The 22,912-nt window shown below is 33.5% G+C and overlaps 1 protein-coding gene across 4 annotated transcripts in view; it reads left to right on the top strand.

Moving 5' to 3' along the window:
• MKLN1 (muskelin 1) overlaps positions 1–22,912 on the top strand; it is a 215,949-nt gene that overhangs the window by 95,943 nt on the left and 97,094 nt on the right. For all 4 annotated transcript variants that reach the window (XR_012482324.1, XM_074267933.1, XM_074267932.1 and 1 more), the window contains 2 exons: positions 19,232–19,309; positions 21,691–21,756. Coding sequence is in view for 3 of the 4 variants with exons in the window: in XM_074267933.1 (XP_074124034.1) it covers positions 19,232–19,309; positions 21,691–21,756 (144 nt within the window). In the remaining variant the exon portion in view is untranslated. The remainder of the gene's footprint in view (positions 1–19,231; positions 19,310–21,690; positions 21,757–22,912) is intronic.

The raw sequence follows: 22,912 nt of genomic DNA, 5'->3' as shown, positions 1-22,912 counted from the left end.
ATAAACTTTAGAGCTGGAAGAGATCTTACATTATATCTCTTCTAAACCTCATTCCTGTGATTTTACACATAAAGACACTTGAAGTTTGAAAAAGTGCAGTGACCAACGTTACCCTCCACCTTAGTGTGTCAGAGCTTGAATTGGACTCTTGTTCTTTTTTATTGGAAGGTTAGTGTTCAAGAAAGATGATTAGCACAGGCTTGTCTATTTTAGATTGAGGAACTTCAAAATATTTCTCTGAGAATTGTCAAAATAGCCACAGAAGAAAGCCCACAAGATTAAGATTGTGAATATTGAAGAAGCTATCATGTGAGGACTCTGAACATTTGATTAGAACAATAAGCAGTGTTTCTCAGCAGATGAGTTAGAAAAGGCTCATGTTAGAAAATGGGCAGATGAGTTAGAAAAGGACATGTCAGATTAATTGAAAATGCATGTGCTTTTGTCGGGGAGGATCATTGTCATTTCATATTTGCTGTGACAGGAAGGGGTTGATTCTTTATTCTTTATTGGTACTGTTAACCAGTGGGAAAGATTTTAGATAACCATTAACTTATTGTTCTGGAGCAGGGAGGGGTTCTTAACCTTTGTGTGTATGTGCTAATGACTTTTTGAGCAGTCTTAAGAATCCTATGAATGCCTTCTCAGAGCTGTGTTTTTAAATGAGTAAAATATGATCATTATGATCACAAATGAAACCAATTATGTTGACCTACAATTATCAAAAGGCAGGTAGTGTATAGAGCACTGGGCCTGGAGTCAGGAAGATCTGAGTTCATACTAGCTGGGTGAGCCTGGCAAGTCACTTAACTCTGTTTGCCTCAATCCACTGGAGAAAGAAATGGCAGACCACTCCAGAGTGTCTTTGCCATGAGAACTCCATAGACAGTATAGTCCATAGGCATGAAGAATCCGGCATGATTGAACACTCAACAGATTTATCAAAATATTAAGCAGATCCATGGATTCCAGGTTAAGACTCCTTACTTAAGAATAAGTATCATGTAAAACCTTAGCATTTTATTTACTATGGTGACCCAAATATATATGCTATATCTATTGAAAAAAAGCTCAGTGAAAGGGGAAAATTTATCCAAGTATAAACTGAAAATCATGTAAAATTATTTACTTGTAGTGAGCAATATAGCATTTCTTTAAATCCATAAAGAAGTATTTTTTTGTTTGTTTGTTTTCATTGTTTTCCTCACATTTTCATTGACATTTTTTCTTTCTGAAATTTTAAATAATATGACATTCATTACTGTCTGTTGCTCAAAACAGAGATGGACCAAAAACAGCTTTTTGTTTTTGTATGCCATCAAAGTTAGAATGGTATTTTACAATTTTAAAAAATAAAAGCAAAACTTCATTTTAAAATGTAAAAATCACACTGAGTTCACAGACCAACCACTGTCTTAGAGAATAACTACAGGCTTCTGATTTTATTATGCTAAATAGCTGTAGGAAATCAGTGTATCATATGTTGGGGATAGAAGGAGAAATTGTATATTTCTGTGATGACATGAAAAAACATGGAGGTCATGTTGCAGTTTCTGAAAATTGTAGGTTATTAGCAGGGTAACCAGTTTATGGTTTGTTTAAGACGTTTCTTAACCATCTCCCACTGGTTTTTGTGACATTTTTCTTTATTGTTTTGTCATTTGCAATGTTCAAAAATGAAGTTCAGTGTAGTTTTGTTACAGTTGTGTTTTAATTTGTAAAGACTGTCTTCATGTCATTGACAAACATGTTATCTAAATTTCATTATTATTTTTTCATATTTGTTTTAAATAATAGAAAAATCAATAAAATGTCTGGTATACACCTTTTTAAACAAGGCATTTTATTTGGTTTTGCTCACATGACCTTTGAGCTCTACTATCTATTGTTTTTCCTTTGACTTTGGTGAAAACTCTGTATAGATGATATGTGAATTAGAATGAACAAATTCTTCTCTTGTGGAAATGCTGGACTAAAGACACTGACTGTACAAGTAGTAGCATGTTCAAAATGTGTTGAGTCTTTCCGATATATCTTAGTGTGTGTGGATATATTCTCTCTAGCCTTAATTTTGACTTGCTTTTGTTTTACATAGTCTTTGACAGCCCAAGTTTCCTTTCCCAACTCTTATGGTTTCTTTTTGTAAATTTTATCAGAACATAGGTAAATTAAAACAAAGGTATAATGAGGTTTGGAAGGGATGCAAAAAGATTTTTACCCATTTTAAGATTGTTCTGGACTTCTTTCTACCTGCCAGTTTTTTTTTTTTTTTTTTTTTCCTTTTTTGGGGGAACAGGGCTATAGTTGGAGTTTGGATGGGCATGTGGGGATTCTTTCATAATATAATAAGATTAACAAACCTAAAATATGATTTTTTTTCTCTTTTCATGTTATATGTCATCTTTTTTATTTGACTGACTTTATATTACAACTTAAGCATGTATTATTGCCAGTCTACAGATTTTTTTTTTAATCTCTTAATGATTTGACATTTTATTTTTCCCTAATTACACGTAAAAACAAAAAATTTTAATTTTCTTTTTAAAAAATTGGAGTTCCAAATTCTTTTCTTTCCTCCTCTCCTTTCCCTCCCTTATTAAGAAATTAAGCAATTTGATATGTTATACAGTTGCAGTCATGCAGAACATTTCCATGTTAGTTATATTGTGAAAGAAAACACACAAAAATCAACCCAATAAAGAAAAAGTTTTTGTACAACTTTGTATTCCAAATTTTTTTCCTTCCCTCCTCATGATAGCAAAAAATCTGATATAGGATAAATATTTGCAATCCTTTTAAATATATTTCCATTTTTGTCAAGTTGTGCTAGAAAAATCAGACCAAAAGGGGAAAAAAAAAAACTTAGAAAAAGTAAACAAAAAAAGGTGGAAATACTATGCTTTGATCCACATTCAGTCTCCATAGTTCTCTCCCTGGATGCAGATGGCATTTTCCATTCCAAGTCTGTTGGAATTGCCTTCAATCACTTCATTGTTGAGAAGAGCCAAGTCCATCCCAGTTGATCATCACATGATCTTTTGCTGTGTATGGTGTTCTCTTGGTTCTGCTCACTTCACTCTGATTCAGTGCATGTAAGTTTTTTCAGGTTTTTCTGAAATTAGCATGCTCTTCATTTCTTATAGAACAATAATAATCCATTACCTTCATATACCATATTTTATTCAGTCACTTAATTTCCTGTTCTTTGCCCCTACAAAAAGAGCTGATACAAACATTTTTGCATATAAGGGTTCTTTTCCTTATTATCTCTTTGGAATATTGACCTGATAGTGAGATTGCTGGATCAAAAGGTATGCAGAGTTTTATAGTCCTTTGGGCATAGTTCCATTTGCTCCTCAGAATGGCTGAATCAGTTCACAACTCCACCAACAATGCATCAGTGTCCCAGTTTTCTCACATCCCCTCTAATATTTATTATGATCTTTTCTGGTCATCTTAGCCAATCGAAGAGGGATTGATTGGATGGTGTAATGTTCTTTAAAGGCCTACCTCTTTCCTTGGTTCTGAGAGCTTGAGCTCTCGCCTGTCTTCTCTGTCCTCTGAATCTCTCCAAATCTCTCCGATCCAAAGGTTTGTGCTTCAACCCCCAGCCACCACAAAGGTGGAAAATGGAATGAATTTGTCTCAGCCTCTGAGAGCTTCTAATGTGCTTATCTCCTCTGGCAATGAGAGCTTCCCCTCTATGGCTCTTAGTCCCTGCTTATATGTTCCACACTGAGTATACATCTAATATCAGTAGGAAAGCATTATTTCTTGTAGGATTAAATCAATGCTTAACTGGATTTAACTATTGTCTCCTCAATTCCACTTAGTGCCTTGTTTCAAGTTCTGTCCCTTAACATCTCCCGCTTTGTTTTGTTTTTAGAACATAGATGGTCATGACCTACCTGACTTCTCAAGGAGGTGAGAACCCCAAAAAAGGTGATCCCTGATTGTTCAAAAAAGGGGTAAAAACACCATAAAAGTTGATCATGGTCTCCCTGATGTCTCAGAAAGGGAGATGAAAACACCAAAGGAAATGGAGAATCAAATCAGATTAGTGGGTTGAGAATCAAATCAGATTAGTGGGTTTCTGAAGAGTCTCACTTGAAATAGGTATACATAAATCCATCAATATGGGAGGAATTACATATAATTACATAAATTACATAAGCACATAGTAACACAGGATAGTAGTGATGTGACAAATAACATGGATCAACATGAGGAATTATATATGTCCATAAGTCCTAGAAATAGTCCAAAAGGAATCTATTCATGTGTGTAAGGAATCCAGTGATTCCTGCAAGTTTGAAGTCCTGCAATAGTCTCATCATATGTTAGAGAATCCAATGATTCCTGAAGATTTTGAAATTCTGCAACAATCTTATCAACAATTTTTTATTTCAGGACATCCAATGGTTCCTGCTGGTTTTGAAGTTCTGCAACAGTCTCATTATCAGCCATGCTCTTTCAGTGTCAGATTTTTTTTTTTAGGTCGACTCCTTTGTTTCGAAATTTTTATCTTCTCTCTCTCTCCAGGTGCTTGTTGACATCCATCTTGATTCCTTCTTTATCTGTAAAGATACAAGCAAACCCTTTCTCCTAAGCAGTTAACCTATCTAGTTCCTTCTATTTACCACTTTCTAAATCTTTCCTCATCATCTGGCAATTACATTAGAGCTGCTTGCACTGGACACTGCCCTTCTATTGGGCTTTTTAACTCAATAGCTTATATTCTTTCCAATTGTAATCCCTTTCTGCTCTCTGATCACCTTTCTGCTGATTGATCATGTAATCTTTCTCCCATCTGATTGCTTTTTTACTGATTGATCACATCAGAGTCCTGAACTTCTATCTAAAGATAGAACCTCTGCTGCCATCATGTGCCACTTGTATTTTGATTGATATTTTGGATCTGGGCTCCACCTCTTATTTCCCTGGGTCAATCTACATTCTGAGATCCAGTAGAAACCTCAGTTGCATTTTGGACATAGGGTTTTAGGTCTTATTCTCTCACTCTGTCCTCTCACTCTGTCTCTTTGCCTACATTGAACTTTCAGATGTCCAACTTTTCCACATTGAAAACATTGGAGTCTCTCTAGAAGTCCCTTGCCAAGAGGGACCCTGTCTTCCCATGTTTATCATAGTTTGGGTTTAATAAACATTTGTCCCCACTGCAGCACAGTGTCATGATCTCCTCTAAAGGAGCGTCTTTGTGTAGTCCCCATATAATTCTTCTGCAAACCTCATTAATATTTTCCTTAGCCAGTTGTCTGATCATTATTCTTGTAGCTGCATTTTCTCCATGGTTCTTGTGACAGCTGTTTGCAGACGTCCCACAAAATCCACAAAGGGTTCACTGGGACCTTGCTCTATTTTTGTGAAGTCTTCCTCTCAATCTTTTTCTGGGAGGGAACCCCATGCTTTTATTACAGCAGTAGCAATTTGCTTATACACTGCTATGGGGTAATTAATCTGTGCTAAATTATCTGCATACTGACCTTCACTTTATAGTTGGTCAAAGGTGATCTGTATATTAACTCTAGTTTGCCTATTTCATTGGGCTTGTATCCTACACAGTTCACTATACCCTGAAAGCCACAACAAATTTTGTCCAGTATTAAAATGTCCTTGCTAAGGATTTCTAATCATTCAGCATTAGGATTTCATAAGCCAAATTCTCTAGTAACATCTTAACTTAAGATGATGTAGCCCCATAAAGAGTGTAACCCTTTTTCCAGATCAAAAGGAATATATCTTCTCCTTTGTTTACCTGAAAAGTCAAGCTTTTAAATCACAGGGTATGCATTTATTAAGTCAGATATATCCTGTCCTTTTTTAGCCTTAACCAGTGCCTTTTGTAATCTTGTTATAGGCTGCTTCATAGGTGGTGCCAATTGTGTTACTGCCTCTCCCCCTTCTCCCTCCACCCATGAAGGGCTAATTGAGGGAAGTGGGTCAGGGAATGGGGAATGCCCTAATTTCTCCTGCTGTGAAGCACCACACTCAGAATTGTACTTAACTCCATTCTTATCTGATTCTTCATCCTTTTTACCTAGTTTATCTGGATCCTCCCCTTCTTGAACTTTCTTCTTTTTCCATATTCTAATATTTATGTAATTTACTAAAGCCAATTTTATTAAATTATATCTATAAAGTATTTCTTTGGAAATTGAGTCAAGTCCATTATCAATGTAGTATTCACATTGTAGTAGCTCTCCTAATTTCCACTTGTCTGGTTTTAATTCTTTTTCCTTAGAGAACCAAAGAGATGTGTATTGTAATGTTTCTAAAAGTTCAATGATCTTCTCCCAAGTTACAATTAAACCTTGTTTAACCAAGCTTTTGACAAATTTTCCTTGCAGTGGAGAAATCTCCTTTCTAAACATTTGTCCCATTTTAACTGGAATACTACTTTAGCCACTTACAAAGTTTCCTTTTTGTACTTACCTTAATTTCTGGGTCACAGATGAAGAGAATATTACATTTTTGTTCCACGTTTGGATGCCAAAATGTAATGTTCTCGTATTCGGTTTTTCTTGGGGTCTCTGGGTTCTTGGGAGCAGCCTTCATTTCAGTTCAGTAATCACCACAAGAGTAGCTGGGAGTTAAAGTCCAAATCCTTTATTGTCTCCATCAAAGTCCTATCTCCTTCATTTGGGGCTCAGCTAGTTTTCTTAGAGGCTTACCTCTCTCCTTGGTTCCAAAAGCTTGAGCTCTTGCCTGTGTTCTCTGCCCTCTGAATCTCTCTGAATCCAAAGGTTTGTGCTTTAGCCTCCAGCTACCACAAAGGTGGAAGATGGAATGAATCTGTCTCAGCCTCTGAGAGCTTTGAGAGCTTTTAATGTGCTTGTCTTCTCTGGTCATGAGAGCTTCCCTATGCCCCACACTGAGTATACACCTATCATTATATCACTAGGAAACCATTATTTGTTGTAGGATTAAATCAATGCTAAACTAGATTTAACCATTATCTCCTCAGTTCCACTTAGTATCTTGTTTCAAGTTCTGGCCCATGACAGGATGGTACTTGAGTTATTTTAATTTGCATTTTTCTAATCAATAGTGATTTAGAGCATTTTTTTCACATGATTAGAAATTGCTTTAATATCTTCATTTCAAAATTGTTCATATCCTACACCGTTATCCATTTGAGGGATGGCTTGTATTCTTTTGAATGAGTCAGTTCTCTATTTTAGAAATTTATCAGAAACACTGGCTGTAAAATTGTTTCCCCAGCTCTCTGCTTCCCTTCTAATCTAATCTAGTCAAATGTATGTATGTATGTGTGTGTATATATGTATATGTATATATTTTTTTTCACTTTTAACTCTATGCTAAAGTGGGTATCTGCCTTCAGGATGGTGGATACATTTTCCCATGCTTTATGATTTTTCTTCAATTTTTTTCAAAACTAGTATTGGGGTTTTTAAGTTTTCATTTCTTCTAAGGTGGTATGATCTAAGATGTGTTTATTACTCTCATAGCCTGTTCTCTAGTCTATGAGTGATCACAAATACAATTTTGTGCTCTGGGACTGTGACCAGGGCCCTCACTCCCTTCTGGTCTGTTAGTACTCCTCCTTGTCCTGGGGCTATAACCCAGATCTGAGGATGGACAGTGCAATAAAATCCTGCCAATGGTGTCTACTGCTGGTTTGTTGAGGTCCATTCTGCATGGATAGTATTTCACTGTCAGACCTTTCTACCATTTTTCTAAGTTGTCTTGGGTTGGAAAATTGTTTTGCTCCAACCTTTTGTGATTTCTGCTGTTTCAGAATTTGTTTTCAGGCAATATTGTAAAAGTTTTTTGGGGAGAATTTGGAAGAGTTCAAATAAGTCCCTGAGGCCTTTTCTCTGCCATCTTGGCACTGCCCCCTCTGCAGGTCTACACCTAAAACATTCTCTTTGTAAAAATAAATGTTGATTTGTATGAAGCAAACTCTCTTCAAGGAAGAAAGCTCAGGATTTTCTGTTTGCTAAATTTGTAATGTGTATTTGCTGTTCTGTTTTCCTTTTAGTCTATCTGAAAAGAAGGTCTATAACTAGTATTGTTTTATTAGAAGCAGCTAACTAAAATCCATTCTGCCCCATATCTGATCCTCTTCATTTAATGTTTATTCAGCCTTATTTGATAAACCAAGTTCTCCTGGCAAAAGGCAACAAGGAGGAGTACTAACAGACCAGAAGGGAGTGGGGGCCCTGGTCACAGTCCCAGAGCACAAAATTGTATCTCTAAGTAGATTAGAGATTATTTTTATTTACAGAATAACATTGTTGTTATTAACAAAGCCTCATAGGAGTTTTCCTTTGAGGTAGTTAAATGACTTAATATAATTTTTAACAACAGAGCTAGGACCCAAATTTATTAACATTACACTCTCAAATCTTTACTGATTATACTGAGCCATACTTTCTCCAAAAATAGAGGGTTCTTTCATGGATAGATTGAATAGGTTTCTTAAAGTTTCTTGTGGCCTATTCAAATAGGAGGAGGCGAAATAGGGAATTTCTCCCAGTTGATGAAAATGTTTTTAGTATCCAAGATAGTTCCAGAAAAGAAAGGAAGCATTATAAAAAAGAAATCAAAGACCCAGAGGAAGAAAATTTTCATGTTTTGATAGGTATAATCTAATATAAGGCAGAAGTTATATTTTCTTCTTAGGTTATGATATGATTTGTCTCACATTTGTTCTAGTTTTGAAGACTCAGAGAATATTGCTTTGCATAAAAAGCCCAAATATTCTAGATAAAACATCTGGAAGCTTTCACATGTTTCAATCAAAAAAACATTTCCTAAGGCTCATAATGTAGGTATCAAAAAAAGTGCAGGTAATCAAAAAAGGATAATATTTAAATGTAATCCATTGTCCAACCTTGGGATCATAGAACATAGAAGAGAGGTTTTGGAAGTCTTTTAGTCTATTTGCCTCATTTTATAGGAAACCAAGACCCAGAGATTGAATAACTTTCTGACAAAACCATACTCGTAATAGGTAGCAAGACTGAATTATAACCCATTTTTTCTGACTCCAGAGTTAGCATTGTTAAAGTAAGAGTTATATCTAGATTTGAAAATAACTACATTCAAATAGCTGAAGATTGCTGTATTGTTTAAATAAATGTCCCTCATAAGGGCAGCTAGGTGGTTTTTTAAAGTTCCTCAATCTGGAGAAGACACTAAAACTCATTTCAGGAAAAGAAAATAATGAAATTCTTTTTCTTCAAATAATACATGTTAAATGGTGTGTGACTTGTCAAATTTCCATTATGCATTAGAAATATGTTTTATTTGAAGTGAGTGTTTTATGAATAGTTTAATGCAAGAAACTTGATAATATAATATAACTCAAAGGAAATGTCAGTCTTGTGGCCAGAGAAGAAAATATTTTCTTTCAAAAAGCAAAAGCATCAGTAATGCCTATAGTCCTAAGTACTTGGCAACCTTTATTACCCATAGATAGGTCAGTCTTATTTCATTCAAAGAGCTCTAAAATTGTTGATTTATTAATTTGCATTTATCATAAAGCCTAATGTTTTTAGTTTTGCTGTGTTTTATATTTTAAGTTGTAGAAAAATATCTCTGCAAGGTTAAATGTAATACCTTTGGGCATATTTGACTTTCTATTGTTAATTCTGACTATAACCTGCCAATTCTAGTAAGTAGGGCAGACTTTGAAATTGTCAAGCTGTCTTAGCACAGATGGTAAACTACACTAATGGTTGATTTAAGACTTGGATATTCTGAGTAATAGGGAGAATTATTCTATATATTGTTCAGTCATTTCAATCATGACTGACTCTTTGTGACCTCATTTGGGATTTTCTTGGCAAAAATACTCTAATACATTTTACAAATGTGGAATCTGAGGCAAAATAGATTTAAGTCACTTGCCCATGCTCACATAGTAAATGTCTGAGGCCAAATTTAAGCTTAGATCATCCTGAATCCAGGCCTGTTACTTTTATCTACTGCACTACCTAGCTGCATATATATATTTGATTAAAAAATAATTTAATTACAAAACCAAAAAAAAATTCCTACATTTTAAATTGACATTCACATTAATTTTAGTGTTTATCTTTGATTTTTTTTTTCCTCATGTGACTTTTGATATCTCAAGGTCATTACTATACAAAACTGTTAATTGTTCAACTTTTAGGTGATTGAAAATGCTGGTTGGCCTCAGTTAATTAAATACTGGATTAATTATCTTTTATTGTACTCCCTTAATTCAGTAGATCACTAGTCTTGATATGAGTGCTGTCTCTGGTAGCAAAGATTGCTACTTATCCATGCCTTTTCATCTCATTGGAGGACTTATAGTTGTTGTATAGCAAAAATCTTGGTCTTGCCAGTCTATTTTACTTAACATTTGTTCTCATCTTCCTGGTTATAGATTCATGGCTCATCTAAAATTACAGGAAGTGAGGCATTCATATTTGTAGTTTCAAATTTATTTCAAATAATGTAGAATCAAGGGAAAGTTACACTATTAACTGATCAACACTCCATTATGAAGTATTCCCATAGTATGTAGTGAGTCTGCCAGTTGAAAAGTGCTTGGTATTGCTTTAGACAATCCAGAATTGAATGACCTGCAGGTTTGCTCCCTTTACTGGAGTATTTATACCTGTGCAGAAGGACTGAAATTCACTAATTTATAGAGTAGACAAGAATACATTCTTATATGACAGTACAACCTTCCTTGTGACAGCCCTGTCTAAACTTTCTAGGAGAGTAGGGACACTGGTAGAGTAAAGAATCTCTCAGTAAAGAGTAAAGTAGAGTAAAGAATCTCTCAGTAAAGAATCCTTTTTACATATTATTCTAGAAATGTTATAATTTCTCTCACTTAATCAATTCTGTATCATATTATTTAATTGCAAATTATTGTAGAATTCAAAAAGGTTCAACATACTTTTGGAATGCAACAAGTTATTCTGATTTTTTTTCTCCTAATTCCAGTAAAAAAAAAAAAAAAAAAACTTTAAAAATTCAATATCATTAAGAAACAAACAGATATGGCCCTTACTACTGGAAGCTTTAGTACCATAGAAGTTTAAATAAAGGCCTGTGCCTAGAAGATTTAAGTTCAAATTTGGCCTCACACATTTACTAGGTTTATGACTCTTAACAAGTTAAAGTGGGTAGTACACTGCTTGACACATAAGAAGTGCTTAATTAATGCTTGTTTCCATCCTTCATTAAACACGATCCATTATTATCAGCTTATTTTGGAGGCAGTGAAATTTGCCACTTTATAGGTTAGGAAAATTTTTGTGAAATTTTAAGGACTCATTGCATGGTGAATATAAATTAAATAATTTGGGGTTTATTGAGAGATATTTGAAAGGAAAAGTAGCACTGTGTGATTGAAGAGGCAAGGAGAAAAGATAGTTTTGATTAAAATTTTCAGGTTTAATTGCATGACATTTGAATTGAGAATCTCAATGCAGTGATTTGTATCTGATTTAACTTTTATTTGTTTTTTTTTTTTTCATATCTAATAGTTTTTATTTACCAGATATTTGCATGGGTAATTTTACAACATTGACAATTGCCAAACCATTTGTTCTATTTTTCCCCTCCTTCCTATCCCACCCCCCAGATGGCAGGTTGATCAATACATGTTAAATATGTTAGAGAATAAATTAAATACAATATATTTAACTTTTATTTTGACTTGACTTATAAGGTGTTATTCTGGTTATATAAGCCTCTCAGACTCCATTCTCCCTCATAAACTGTATACACTATTTTATTTAGAAATAAATCTCCAAAAAGTTTAAGATTTTGCCTAATTACATTAAGAAATATGAGGACAAAAAGTGTCAGCAATGGTGAATCAAATAATTATTATTGCAAAAGGTAATAATAAGAATTTATGGGCTCATAAGATGTTTTGTATTTTTAAAATATTATTATTGTATTTTTTAAAATTAGAAACAATTTTAATAATAGCTTTTTTATTTTCAAAATACATGCAAAGATAGTTTTCAACATTTACTCTTATAAAACCTTATGCTCCCAATTTTTCTCTTCCTTCTCCCCATTCTTCTCCCCTAGATAGCAAGTAATCTATTATAAATTAAACAAAGTTCTTCTATACATATTTTGACATTTATCTTGATGCACAAGAAAAATTAGTTCAAAAAGGGAAAACATGAGAGGAAAAAACCAAGCAAACAACCACAAAAAAGGTGTAAATACTGAGTTGTGATCCATATTCCTCTTTCTGGATATAGATGGTTCTTTCCATTACAAGTGTATTGGAATTGGCCTGAATCACCTCATTGTTGAAAAGAGCCAAGTCCATAGAGTTGATCACATATAGTCTTCTTGTTGCTGTGTGCACTGTTCTATTGGTTCTATTCATTTCACTTAGTATCAATTCATGTAAGTTTCTCCAGACCTTTGTGAAACTATCCTGCTGTTTATTTCTTATAGAACATGTTTTTTAAAAATTTTGAACTTAAATGCTTAAAAAACAAAACACTTTCTATATCTATAGCAGAACATGAGGTATTTGCACAAAATTATGAGTATTTCATACATCTTCATAATCTTAAAAAAAGATTAAATAATAAATTCCAAAAATATTCTGCTTGAAAAGGACACAATATGGTAGAGTTAAGGGAGCACTCTAGCACAGTTCTACTATTCTACTATAAATAAACAACTTTAAAATGACATCAAATTGAAATTCTCACATAAAAGAGGTATGGAAGGTATAACTTTTACAGTGAGAAGAGGGCAGTACAATGCTCAAGCCTCATTCTCATTTGAACTGGTTCAAAGAGGGAAGAATATATATGTGTACACATACACACACATATACATATACATACATCTACTTCAGGTCATGTGTACAATATAAATTATTCTTGACTGGAAGCCTCTTTCTTTTGCCTTACTGTATTCTCAGATCTCCTCTCTTTTATTGTAGAAGCTGCCAGATCTTGTGTGATCATGATTTTGGTCCTTTGGAATTTTAGTTGCTATTTTCTGGGTGCTTGCAGTATTTTGTCCTTTGACATGGGAGTTCTGAATTTTGGCAATTGCATTCTAGGGATTTTTTTCTTTAGGGCCTTTTTCTTGGAGGTTGCTAGTGAATTATTTGTATCTTTTTTTATTTTCTGTTTCTGATAGCTCTAGAAATTTATGATTTCTTGAAAGATAGTTCAGGACTTTTTTTTTTTTTTTTTTTTTAATCATGGTTTAGAGGGAATCCAACAGCTTTAAAATTATGTTTCCTTCACCTGTTTTCCAGATAATTTTTTGATGAAGATGGAAATGGTCTGGGTAGGAATTGGATCTCCTTTTCTTATTTAGACTGGAAGTACGGCTCATAGACCTGACCTTATTGCTGATTGACATGAATTATAGATTATTAATAACAACAAAGCAATTAATAAGCATTTCTTTACTACTTTAAGTTTTACAGGAACTTCAAAAATGTTATCTCATTTGATCCTCCTATCTAGAAAGTAGATGCTATTATTAGTTCCGTTTTATAGATAAAGAAACTGATAGTGGGAGAGGTCAGTGTGTCTGAGGCCAGATTTTGAATTCACGTCTTCTTACCTTGTGGTTTGTTTCCAGTTCCCTATCTCCCTCCCCCAAGATAATGTGTTCAAACTGGTGTAGCCATGGGTGGCAGCTAGTTATTTTCAAATTATGATTTTCTCCTCTCTTCTCTTGCAAACCCTAAACTAAAATAAAAATCGATATGTTACTTCACTTTAATTTTTTTTTTAAAGTAGCCTTGTCCTCATTGCCTCTTTCCCCTTATCTCTTATTTCCTCTTCTTGCTTGTTACCTCTTTTCCTTTATATTAGTCTTACTTTTATCTAGCTATATATCTTCTCCTTCTTTTTTTTTCTTCTCAGTCAAATAGATTCCCCTTTTTTCTCCTTTCAACTAGTCCTTTTTATTGTTGTTTAGTCCATCAGTTGTATCTGACTATTCTTAACCCCATAGACTATCGCACACCAGGCCCTTCTTTCCCCCCACTATCTTGAAGTCTGTCCAAGTTTATATTTGTTGTTTCATGACATTATTTCATCCTCATCTGTCCCTTTTCCTTTTACCTTTAGTTTTTCCCAACATCAAGGGCTTTTCCAATGGATTATCTTTTCTCATTATATGGCCAAAGAATTCAACTTCAGTATTTTATCTTCTGGTGATAGGCCTTAATTAATTTCTTTGAATATTGACTGATTTAGTCTCCTCGCTCTCCAAGGGATTTTCAAAAAAGCTTTCTAGCACCACAACTTGAAAATGTTGATTCTGTGCCACTCAATTTTCCTTATAATCCAAATCTCATAGTCATATATTAGTACTGGAAAAACCATAGCTTTGATTATATGCATCTTTATTGACAAGGTGATATCTCTCCTTTTTAGTATACTGTCTAGATTTGCCTTAGCTTTCCTTTCAAGGACAAGCGATTCAAGATTGAAGAATCCAAGAATATAAAATCTGATATTTCCCATTTCTTCTTCTACTACTTGTCAATCTTTTCCATTGGTATTTTATTTAAATTTTTTGTGCCCCTTTTCAATAAGAATTTCTTTTATTTTATTTATCTTTTCTTTCTATTTATTCTAGAGGCTCATTCTCTCATTCATGACCCATATAATCATCTGATTTCTTCCTTTTCTCTGATTTTTTTTTTTCCATCACCTCCCATTCGTAACTGGCCTTAGTCTTTCTCCCCTACTTACTTCAGTTGACCACAGAGATCACCTTCTCATGACACCTCTCACTCCTCTATCCCCCTACTCTTTTCCATACCTTTCACATACTCTCCCAGATCATATTGTACCTCCCCTCCAAAAAAGTGCTCACTGAGAGGCAGGATGATAGTAGATTCTGCCCATAATGTCCTTTGTCTGTGTCTTTATTGTTACTTCTTCCAAATTTCCACCTTCATATCTCTTCCCTCCTCTCTTCTACTGTCCTTTACATTTAAGCACTCTTACCGATCTGTTCCGTCCTCTTGCATTTGTTATTTGGGGTTCTGATTTCTTTCTAAAAATGCTTTAATCTCTTTTTTATTGAATATCCACTTTTTGTCCAAATTTACAGGGTAAGGCAACCTAGACTGTGAGCTCCTGTGCCCTTTAGCACATATAATTTCATTCCTACTTTTTCTAGGAGGTATGGAATAGTCTTGCATTATTCAAATATTGTTTCCTTTGTATTTTAAGGTCTTTCTCCTAAAGCTAATAGAATTTGTTTCAGAATTGAATCGTTAAATTTAACGATTCTGTATATTGGACTGTGCAGAGTCCAATTGGGTTTTGTTTTGTTTTCTGAAAATGATCTTTGATTTCTTTTGATTGGAAATTCAGTTTGGTAGTCAGAAGTTCTGGATGGTTATGGTCTTCGATGCTTTCTTCATTATGGTGTTAAGGGTTTTTGTCCTGTAATGTTCTTCTGGGAAATCTATGATCCATAGATTGTCTATACCCATCCTTTCTTCAAGATAAGTGTGTTTTGCTTGCATGGCATTCTTATTTATTTATTTATTTTTTTATAATTATAGCTTTTTATATACAAAACATACGCATGGGTAATTTTTCAACATTGACCCTTGCAAAAACTTCTGTTTCAACTTCTCCGGCAGGTAGTCCTATACATGTTAAATAAGTTAACATATATGTTAAATACAATATATGTATACATATTTATATAATTATCTTGCTGCACAAGAAAGATCGGAGGTGATCCTATTTTTAATAAAGTTCTTTTTGTTATTGTTGCTTTTCTTCTTCTATAATGTCCTTCTCTTCTGTGTATTTGAATTCCTAATTTGTTTTTCTCACTTTTGTTTTTCTGGTGAGGCTTTTGTTATTGTAGATTCAAATTTTTCTATTCTGCTTATTATTTTATTGTGCAAGGTATAGATTCTTCTCTCACACTTCTCATTTATCTTTTAAACTACTTCAGAATAGTGTCATGGTTATGTATTTTCAAATTCTACAGGGTCCTCTGACTCATCAACTGTTGATTTATTTTCCTTTATTTTGCAGTATTCTTAGATGCTTAAACTCTTTTTCCCATTGATTTTTCTCTGTAAATTCAAAGTCTTTGAAATGTCTTCTTCCCTGAAATCTTTGGTACCTTCAATCTTTTTTCCACCTTATATTCCTTATCATTTATTTTTTGACTTCCTTCCCTTTGATTAATGTCTCAGCTTCCTCCCTCTCTGGGCCTAGGACATTTTTCCTATTGAATGAGGGGAATGGACTAAAGGATTTCTAAGGACCTTTCCCACTCTAATCTGATGACTTATATGTGGCCTTCTTTCAGGAGTATGCTGTACTTTTTTTGTCACAAGTGGCAATACTTGCATTTGGATTTAATTTTTGGCCAGCCATCAGCAGCACTAATTGGGTTCTGTGCTCTTTCCCTCAGGCTTGTTGGAGTGCTGCACAGCTCCCTACATGCACTCTTTTCTCGCCTAGTGACCTGTCCCACTCAGAGCCCATAGCCTGCTTTCCTCTGGCACCTGCAATTCTTCGCTTTGTATCCCTAGTGTATCTGGGTGTAGTCTTTAGCTTCTGAAGCGCTATGGCCAAACTGGCTACTGAGTAGATTTCCACAACCTAGATGGGGTGTAGAAATAGGATTTGATGTAAGCTTATGTTGTGTTCTTAGATTTCCCTAGTGCAGCCTTGTTAGTAGGGTAGGTTGGAAAGGGTGCTGAGTGAGCTCAGATGAGCTTTAGTTCCTAAGTTAAAAAAAAAACAAACCAAAAAAAATTTGCTTTGGGATTTTGAGTGCCATATAGGGTTATGTAATTTAATGTGGGGATTTGTAAAAACAAACAAATACAACCATCTCATTAGTATGCAAACTTGTTTTCATTTTTAATAATTAATAAAAGTTATATGTATATCAAATAATTTTTTAAAAATAAATTTATGATTTATCAGCAAATATTTGATTTGTATACCCACTTTATATATCTATATACCTGATGTTGCATAAAAATTTCTTGGTCAAAGGGATTGTGAAGTCTGAAAAGTTTTAAGAAGCCATGTCATATACCTTGGAAATAGCTGAAATTGCTTTATTTTTGGTGTAGTAGTTTCTCTTTTGGAGAAATTTGAGAGGTTATGAGAATAAAAGAAAATGCTTAGTCTACCATCTTGTTCATGTGATCTGGAAATCTTGGCAATTAGTTTTTTGGTATAAATTGTACTTTTGAATAACTGTCTCATTTTCACTTATTTCTTCTCATTCTAATTCACTTCTCTATTTCCCTTTTACTTGACTGTTTCTGTGTCCTTCACCTTTATTTTCCCCTGTTGTTAATAGGGATTGGATTAGTTTAGAGGTTCTTAATTTGGGGTCCGTGATTTTATCTTTTAATATTTTGATATTTCACCATAATTGATGGTAAAATCAGTGTTTTTTAAATTGTATTCCATTTCCTTTATATTTTATTTCATGCCTTTGAAAATATTATTCTGAAAAGGGGCACCTTTTTTATTTATATTTATATTTAATTTATATTTATATTTTAGCACCCTGTCACACGGTCATGACACAAAAAAAGCTTAATAACCTGTGTATTGGATAACTTGGATTCTATGCTTTATGGTACCTGTCTGTACTTCTCTTCCCTTTTCCCTTGACTCCACATTTGTCATAAATTAAACATTTTAAAATGTTATGTTTAGGGGCGGCTAGGTGGTGCAGTGGATAGAGCACCAGCCTTGAATTCAGGAGGCCCAAGTTTAAATCTAGTCTCAGACACTTAACACTTCCTAGCTGTGTGACCCTGGGCAAGTCACTTGACCCCAGCCTCAGAAAAAAAAAGAAAAAAAATGTTATGTTTATTGATTATCTTATCTTAGAAAATTATATAGAATTCTAGATTCCACATGATTCAAAGCTTTAAGGGGCTAATATTTATCTAGCCTAATAAACCTCATTTTAGAGTTGAAGAAATCATGAGCCACGGAGGAGAATAATTTAGAGGTCACAGGCATAATTAATAGTATTACAAAAAATACTTAGAAACCAGAAATTTTGAATTTGAAGTCAAGATCTGAGTTTAAATTTTGGTTCTGTAACTTATTAGTTCAGCAAATTTGCTCAAGATTTGTAACCTTTCATTGATCCTCATTTTCTTTGTGGACTAAAGGATCTCTCAGAACTTTTCCACTTCTAATCCAGTGATCTCTGTGTGGCCTTATGTGTGAAGTTTTTCTTTTCTTTTCTTTCTCTCTTTTCTTTTTTCTTTCTTTCTTTCTTTCTTTCTTTCTCTCTTTTCTTTTTTCTTTCTTTCTTTCTTTCTTTCTTTCTTTCTTTCTTTCTTTCTTTCTTTCTTTCTTTCTTTCTTTCTTTCTTTCTTTCTTTCTTTCTTTCTTTCTTTCTTTCTTTCTTTCTTTCTTTCTTTCTTTCTTTCTTTCTTTCTTTCTTTCTTTCTTTCTTTCTTTCTTTCTTTCTTTCTTTCTTTCTTTCTTTCTTTCTTTCTTTCTTTCTTTCTTTCCTTCCTTTTCTTTTTTTTTTTTTTTTTGCCACAAGTGGTAATACTTTTTGGTTATAATCTATGCTCTGCTTAGAAAAAATATATTAGAAATAAGGAGGGTAGCTGAGAAGTTACCATTAAATATTCCAATCAGGTTATTGTGTGCCCTCCATATCCCCATAGATTCATAAATTACATTTATGTTAAAATTTATTCCAGATATCTCTTGCAATATAGAGTATTTATTCAGATTATCCACATTTTCCCCCTTTTTCTATTAGCAGCTAAATATAACAGGGTTTGTTCTTCCCAAAGCCTCATTTGTGTCTTTCTCCCTTCAGAATGGCTATAGAAGATCTTTTTGCTATTTGATCATAATAGTGTTTTTCCTTCTAATTTAAATGTGGTAACATATTTGTAACTAACAGGTGTCACAGTAATGAGATGCATACCAAGTTTGATATGAGCTGCCACTCAGGCAGCATTTCTGAATGATTATGGCAACTGATGTAGTACCATTTTATTTAGGATGGCATGGAAAATGAAATGAGACATATTTTGTGAAAATATGCCACTAAATTGACTGACATGTTATATGTTTTATATTATGTATTCCTGGGGAGAAAATCTTGAATAGCAATTTTGTTTAATATAGACTTATAAAATCCTGTCTTTTCTACAAGAATAATACAAAAGTATAAGCAAGTTAAGAGGAATTTTTTTTTAAAATACTTACAGATGGCTTATTCAATCAATATATCAGTCAGCAGGAATATAAGCCACGGTGGAGTCAAATCATCCCTAAGAGCACCAAAGGTGAGTCATACATTTCAGAATTGAAATGCTTTTGTTTAATGCAACTATTTTTGCAGCTTTGCCACACTAGGAAGCCCTTTAACATAAATAGTAAGAGTAGAATTTTAAATAGTTAGGGCAACTAACTACGCTCGCCTTTGTGCTTAACCAATTTTTTTTTTTTTAAAAGCTGGTAAAGGATTTAATTTATTGTTGTGATTGTTGTTGCTGCATTGTCATACTATTTTATATGCTCATTTTAGCCTATGCTATAAACAAAAGTTGTTGGGTTTTTTTTTTTTTTTTTTTTTTTTAAGACTACTATATAGTAGACTCCTACTACATAAGTGTAGCATGGACAACAGTGCAAAAAAAAAATCATTACGCCTTTTTTTCTAGTCATTTTTTTGCCAATCCTGTCCCAAAGTTAGAAAAACTAATCAATTGAAGCTTTATCTTCCTTATTTTCTCTGGCTCTTTACTTCACCAAATGAGATGAAAAATCCTCAAAAACTGTTCAGTAGAAAGGAGGAAGAAAAAGGTTTTGTGGATGATCAGCCTTGAATAGAACTTGTCGCTGACTTTTCAATCACATATCTGATTTCTTAGGAATTAATGTAGGTCAGGCTACATTAGACATTATAATCTCTCTTCTTATTAAAATAGAGATTGTGCCTCCAGATGTATAAAATTGCATTTCTTGAAATTAGAAACCCTTCTAATAGAAAAATATTTGTCCCTTCAAAATATTATTTCTTGTTTTATTATCTCTTATTAATTCTACTTATTGTACATTCTGTTATTTCATTTAAAATTTCTCCTGTTTGTTTGATTTTTCTATGTTTATTGTTTCTTATAGTCTAGTAACATTCTATTATATTTGTGGATCACAATGTATTTAACTTTTTCCCAGTCAATGTGCTGCCTTTTGTTTTTATATCATATTCTTTTCCATTTATGTTCCTCTCTCTTTTCACCTACCCAGTGATATCCTCAGGGAGACATATTTAAGGGAACATGTTGAACCTTTCCAGTAAGCTTAGTGATGAGCATAAAAATCACAGTAAATCACAAAGTTCAACATTTTACTTACATCTTACTATTCAGTTAATTAAGTATATCATGAACTTATAGCATCATTGCTTAGCCAGATTGAAGTTCCTGAATGATTTAGTAGACTGTCTTCATGAGTTCTAGAGGTTGAAGAAAAAAATTATCTGTCAGTCCACTTTTAGACCTCTCAAAATATCCTTTCTGTTAGCTTAGGTTTTGAGAATCCAAGGGCATCTTCACACCAGAATGAGGCAATCGTCTGTGACTTCATTTGAAAACTAATCAAATCAAACATAGTCTTTAAATTGGTGGTAGAGTGAAATGAAATGAACAGTGAATTTTTTTGCCACCAAATTAAGGTATTATTGAAATTTTAAAGCACATTTATTGTGTGATACAGTGACCCTTATCCAAATTAAAATCCGAGACTCTCAAGATAAAAAACAAAAAAAGGATTTATTATGATGTTGCAAGAAAGGGCAAATCTCAATAACCAAGATGTTGTCAGTAAAGTAGTGTAAAGCACAAACTGCAAACCACAAGATTATATAGACCCTAACACAGAAGACCCTACCTTATCCCTGACATTTTCTCCCATTGTCTAGGGGAGTCTAGGCTTACACTCTTTGGAAAACTATCACAGAAACAAAATACTAGTAAATAACAAGCTCTTTATCATCAAGTACTTAAATGCTAATTAAAAATTAAGGAAATAGGAGGGGAAATGTTTATCCCAGCCAGTCAAACACTTGCAGCCTTATAGCTATAGCTCAACTTGTTATTGCAAAGTCTCAAGTCACAATTAGGACATAGATCGAAGCCATATTCTTATAAGAGGTCTTCACTCATTTTATATCATTCACTTATCTTTAGAATGTCTTGGTTTTAATTGTTACTATACTATGTTCTGAAAAATTTAAAACCTGTTTATTTCACCTTATTTTATCCCTTAAAAAAAATCCATGCAACCCAATTATAGACAGTTCATAGACAGTGAGAGATAATTATAATTGCATTATATCTTTCCTTTTATTTGGACTGGAAAATTTGACCAAAGTTTTTGGGGGTGCTGCTTTCATATCTGAAGTATCATAGAATGCTCTTCAATAAATAGAAAATGGCCTTTAACGACAATAATGTTTTGAAACTAGATTGGACAGTGAATTTCAAGGTAATGCAGTTTTATGTTGATTTATTTGCACACTGTTCATTTTTAGAATGCTTCTAAGGAAACAGTATGGGCCGATTTCCATAAAGGTTTGTACCTGCTTATAAAAAGAACTCTTTTGTTCTTTTTTTAAATCAAGTAAAAGGATTTTCCAATTGTTGATACATATTTATCATTCCAGGAGATGGAGAAGATAGCAGACCAGGAATGAGAGGTGGACATCAAATGGTTATCGATGTTCAGACAGGTAAGTATTATTTCTGATAGGAAATTTTTATTAAAAGTCAGTTAATTTCAATGTATCAATTTCCCTTTTTTAAGTCACACAATTAGGAAGTGTTAAGTGTCTGAGGGCAGATTTGAATTCAGGTCTTTCCGACTTCAGGGCTGGTGCTTTATCCACTGTGCCACCTAGCTGCTCCATTAATTTCCTTTCAAGTATGACTATGCTTTTACCAGGATTGCATGAGTATTGTGGACCATACCTAATTGAGAACTAAAGAGGGAACTTATAGATTACTTGAAACAGTTATAAACAGAAGCATTGGCATATGACTTAAATGAAATTTACTGTGTGATATTTTATCTTGTTTCTATTTTTTTGGTTGGGTTTTCATGTATTTTTGATATGATTATGTGGCTTTTAACCCAGTAAGCTGGGAATTATTAGAATGAGGGCATTGGATCAAGGGATATTAATAAACATGTAAGAAGTTGATACAGATTTGGTGGCCCAAGATTATTTGCAAGCATACTTCATGTTATTATTATTATTTTGGTATTTAAGAGGTTTGTACTCAGGATGTATACTTATGTTTCTTCAACCTATATTAATGAAAGTAGATTAAAGTCTATAATATTTTAGTGGTTCAAAAATTAAAATGTGCTTTGATATTACCATCTGGAAAAGAAAAAAATACCAAACACATAGAATAATGGTATTTTATTATTTGAGTTTTGAAAAATCTCATCTTGATACATAGATGGCTTATAGTCAAGGTGTGTGTGTGTGTGTGTGTGTGTGTGTGTGTGTGTGTGTGTATGTATGTGAGTGAGAGAGAGAGAGAGAGAGAGAGAGAGAGAGAGAGAGAGAGAGAGAGAGAAAGAAATATATTACTGTATTTAGTATTCAGTTAATCTTTGTCATCACTTTTTGAGAAGAAAACTTTCTGCCAGGTCAGGAAAAAAATAGCTAGCACTTACCTAGTCCTTTAACATTTTAAAAGTTATCTCATTTTGATCTTACCCTATTCTGAAGGGAAGATGAGCAAATTGAAGTCGACTTTACCAGGGCCACGCACATCTAGTCAGGATCTAATGCTACATTTGAACACAGGTCTTGTGTTCTAGTCCCTGTACAACCTAGCATATTATCATATTGAATATTTGAGTTTTGGGATCTT

Source organism: Sminthopsis crassicaudata, chromosome 5, assembly GCF_048593235.1.
Source record: "Sminthopsis crassicaudata isolate SCR6 chromosome 5, ASM4859323v1, whole genome shotgun sequence".
Classification (NCBI taxonomy): domain Eukaryota; kingdom Metazoa; phylum Chordata; class Mammalia; order Dasyuromorphia; family Dasyuridae; genus Sminthopsis; species Sminthopsis crassicaudata.
Note: the sequence above shows the minus strand (reverse complement) of the source record. Positions and strands in the feature narration are given on the sequence as shown.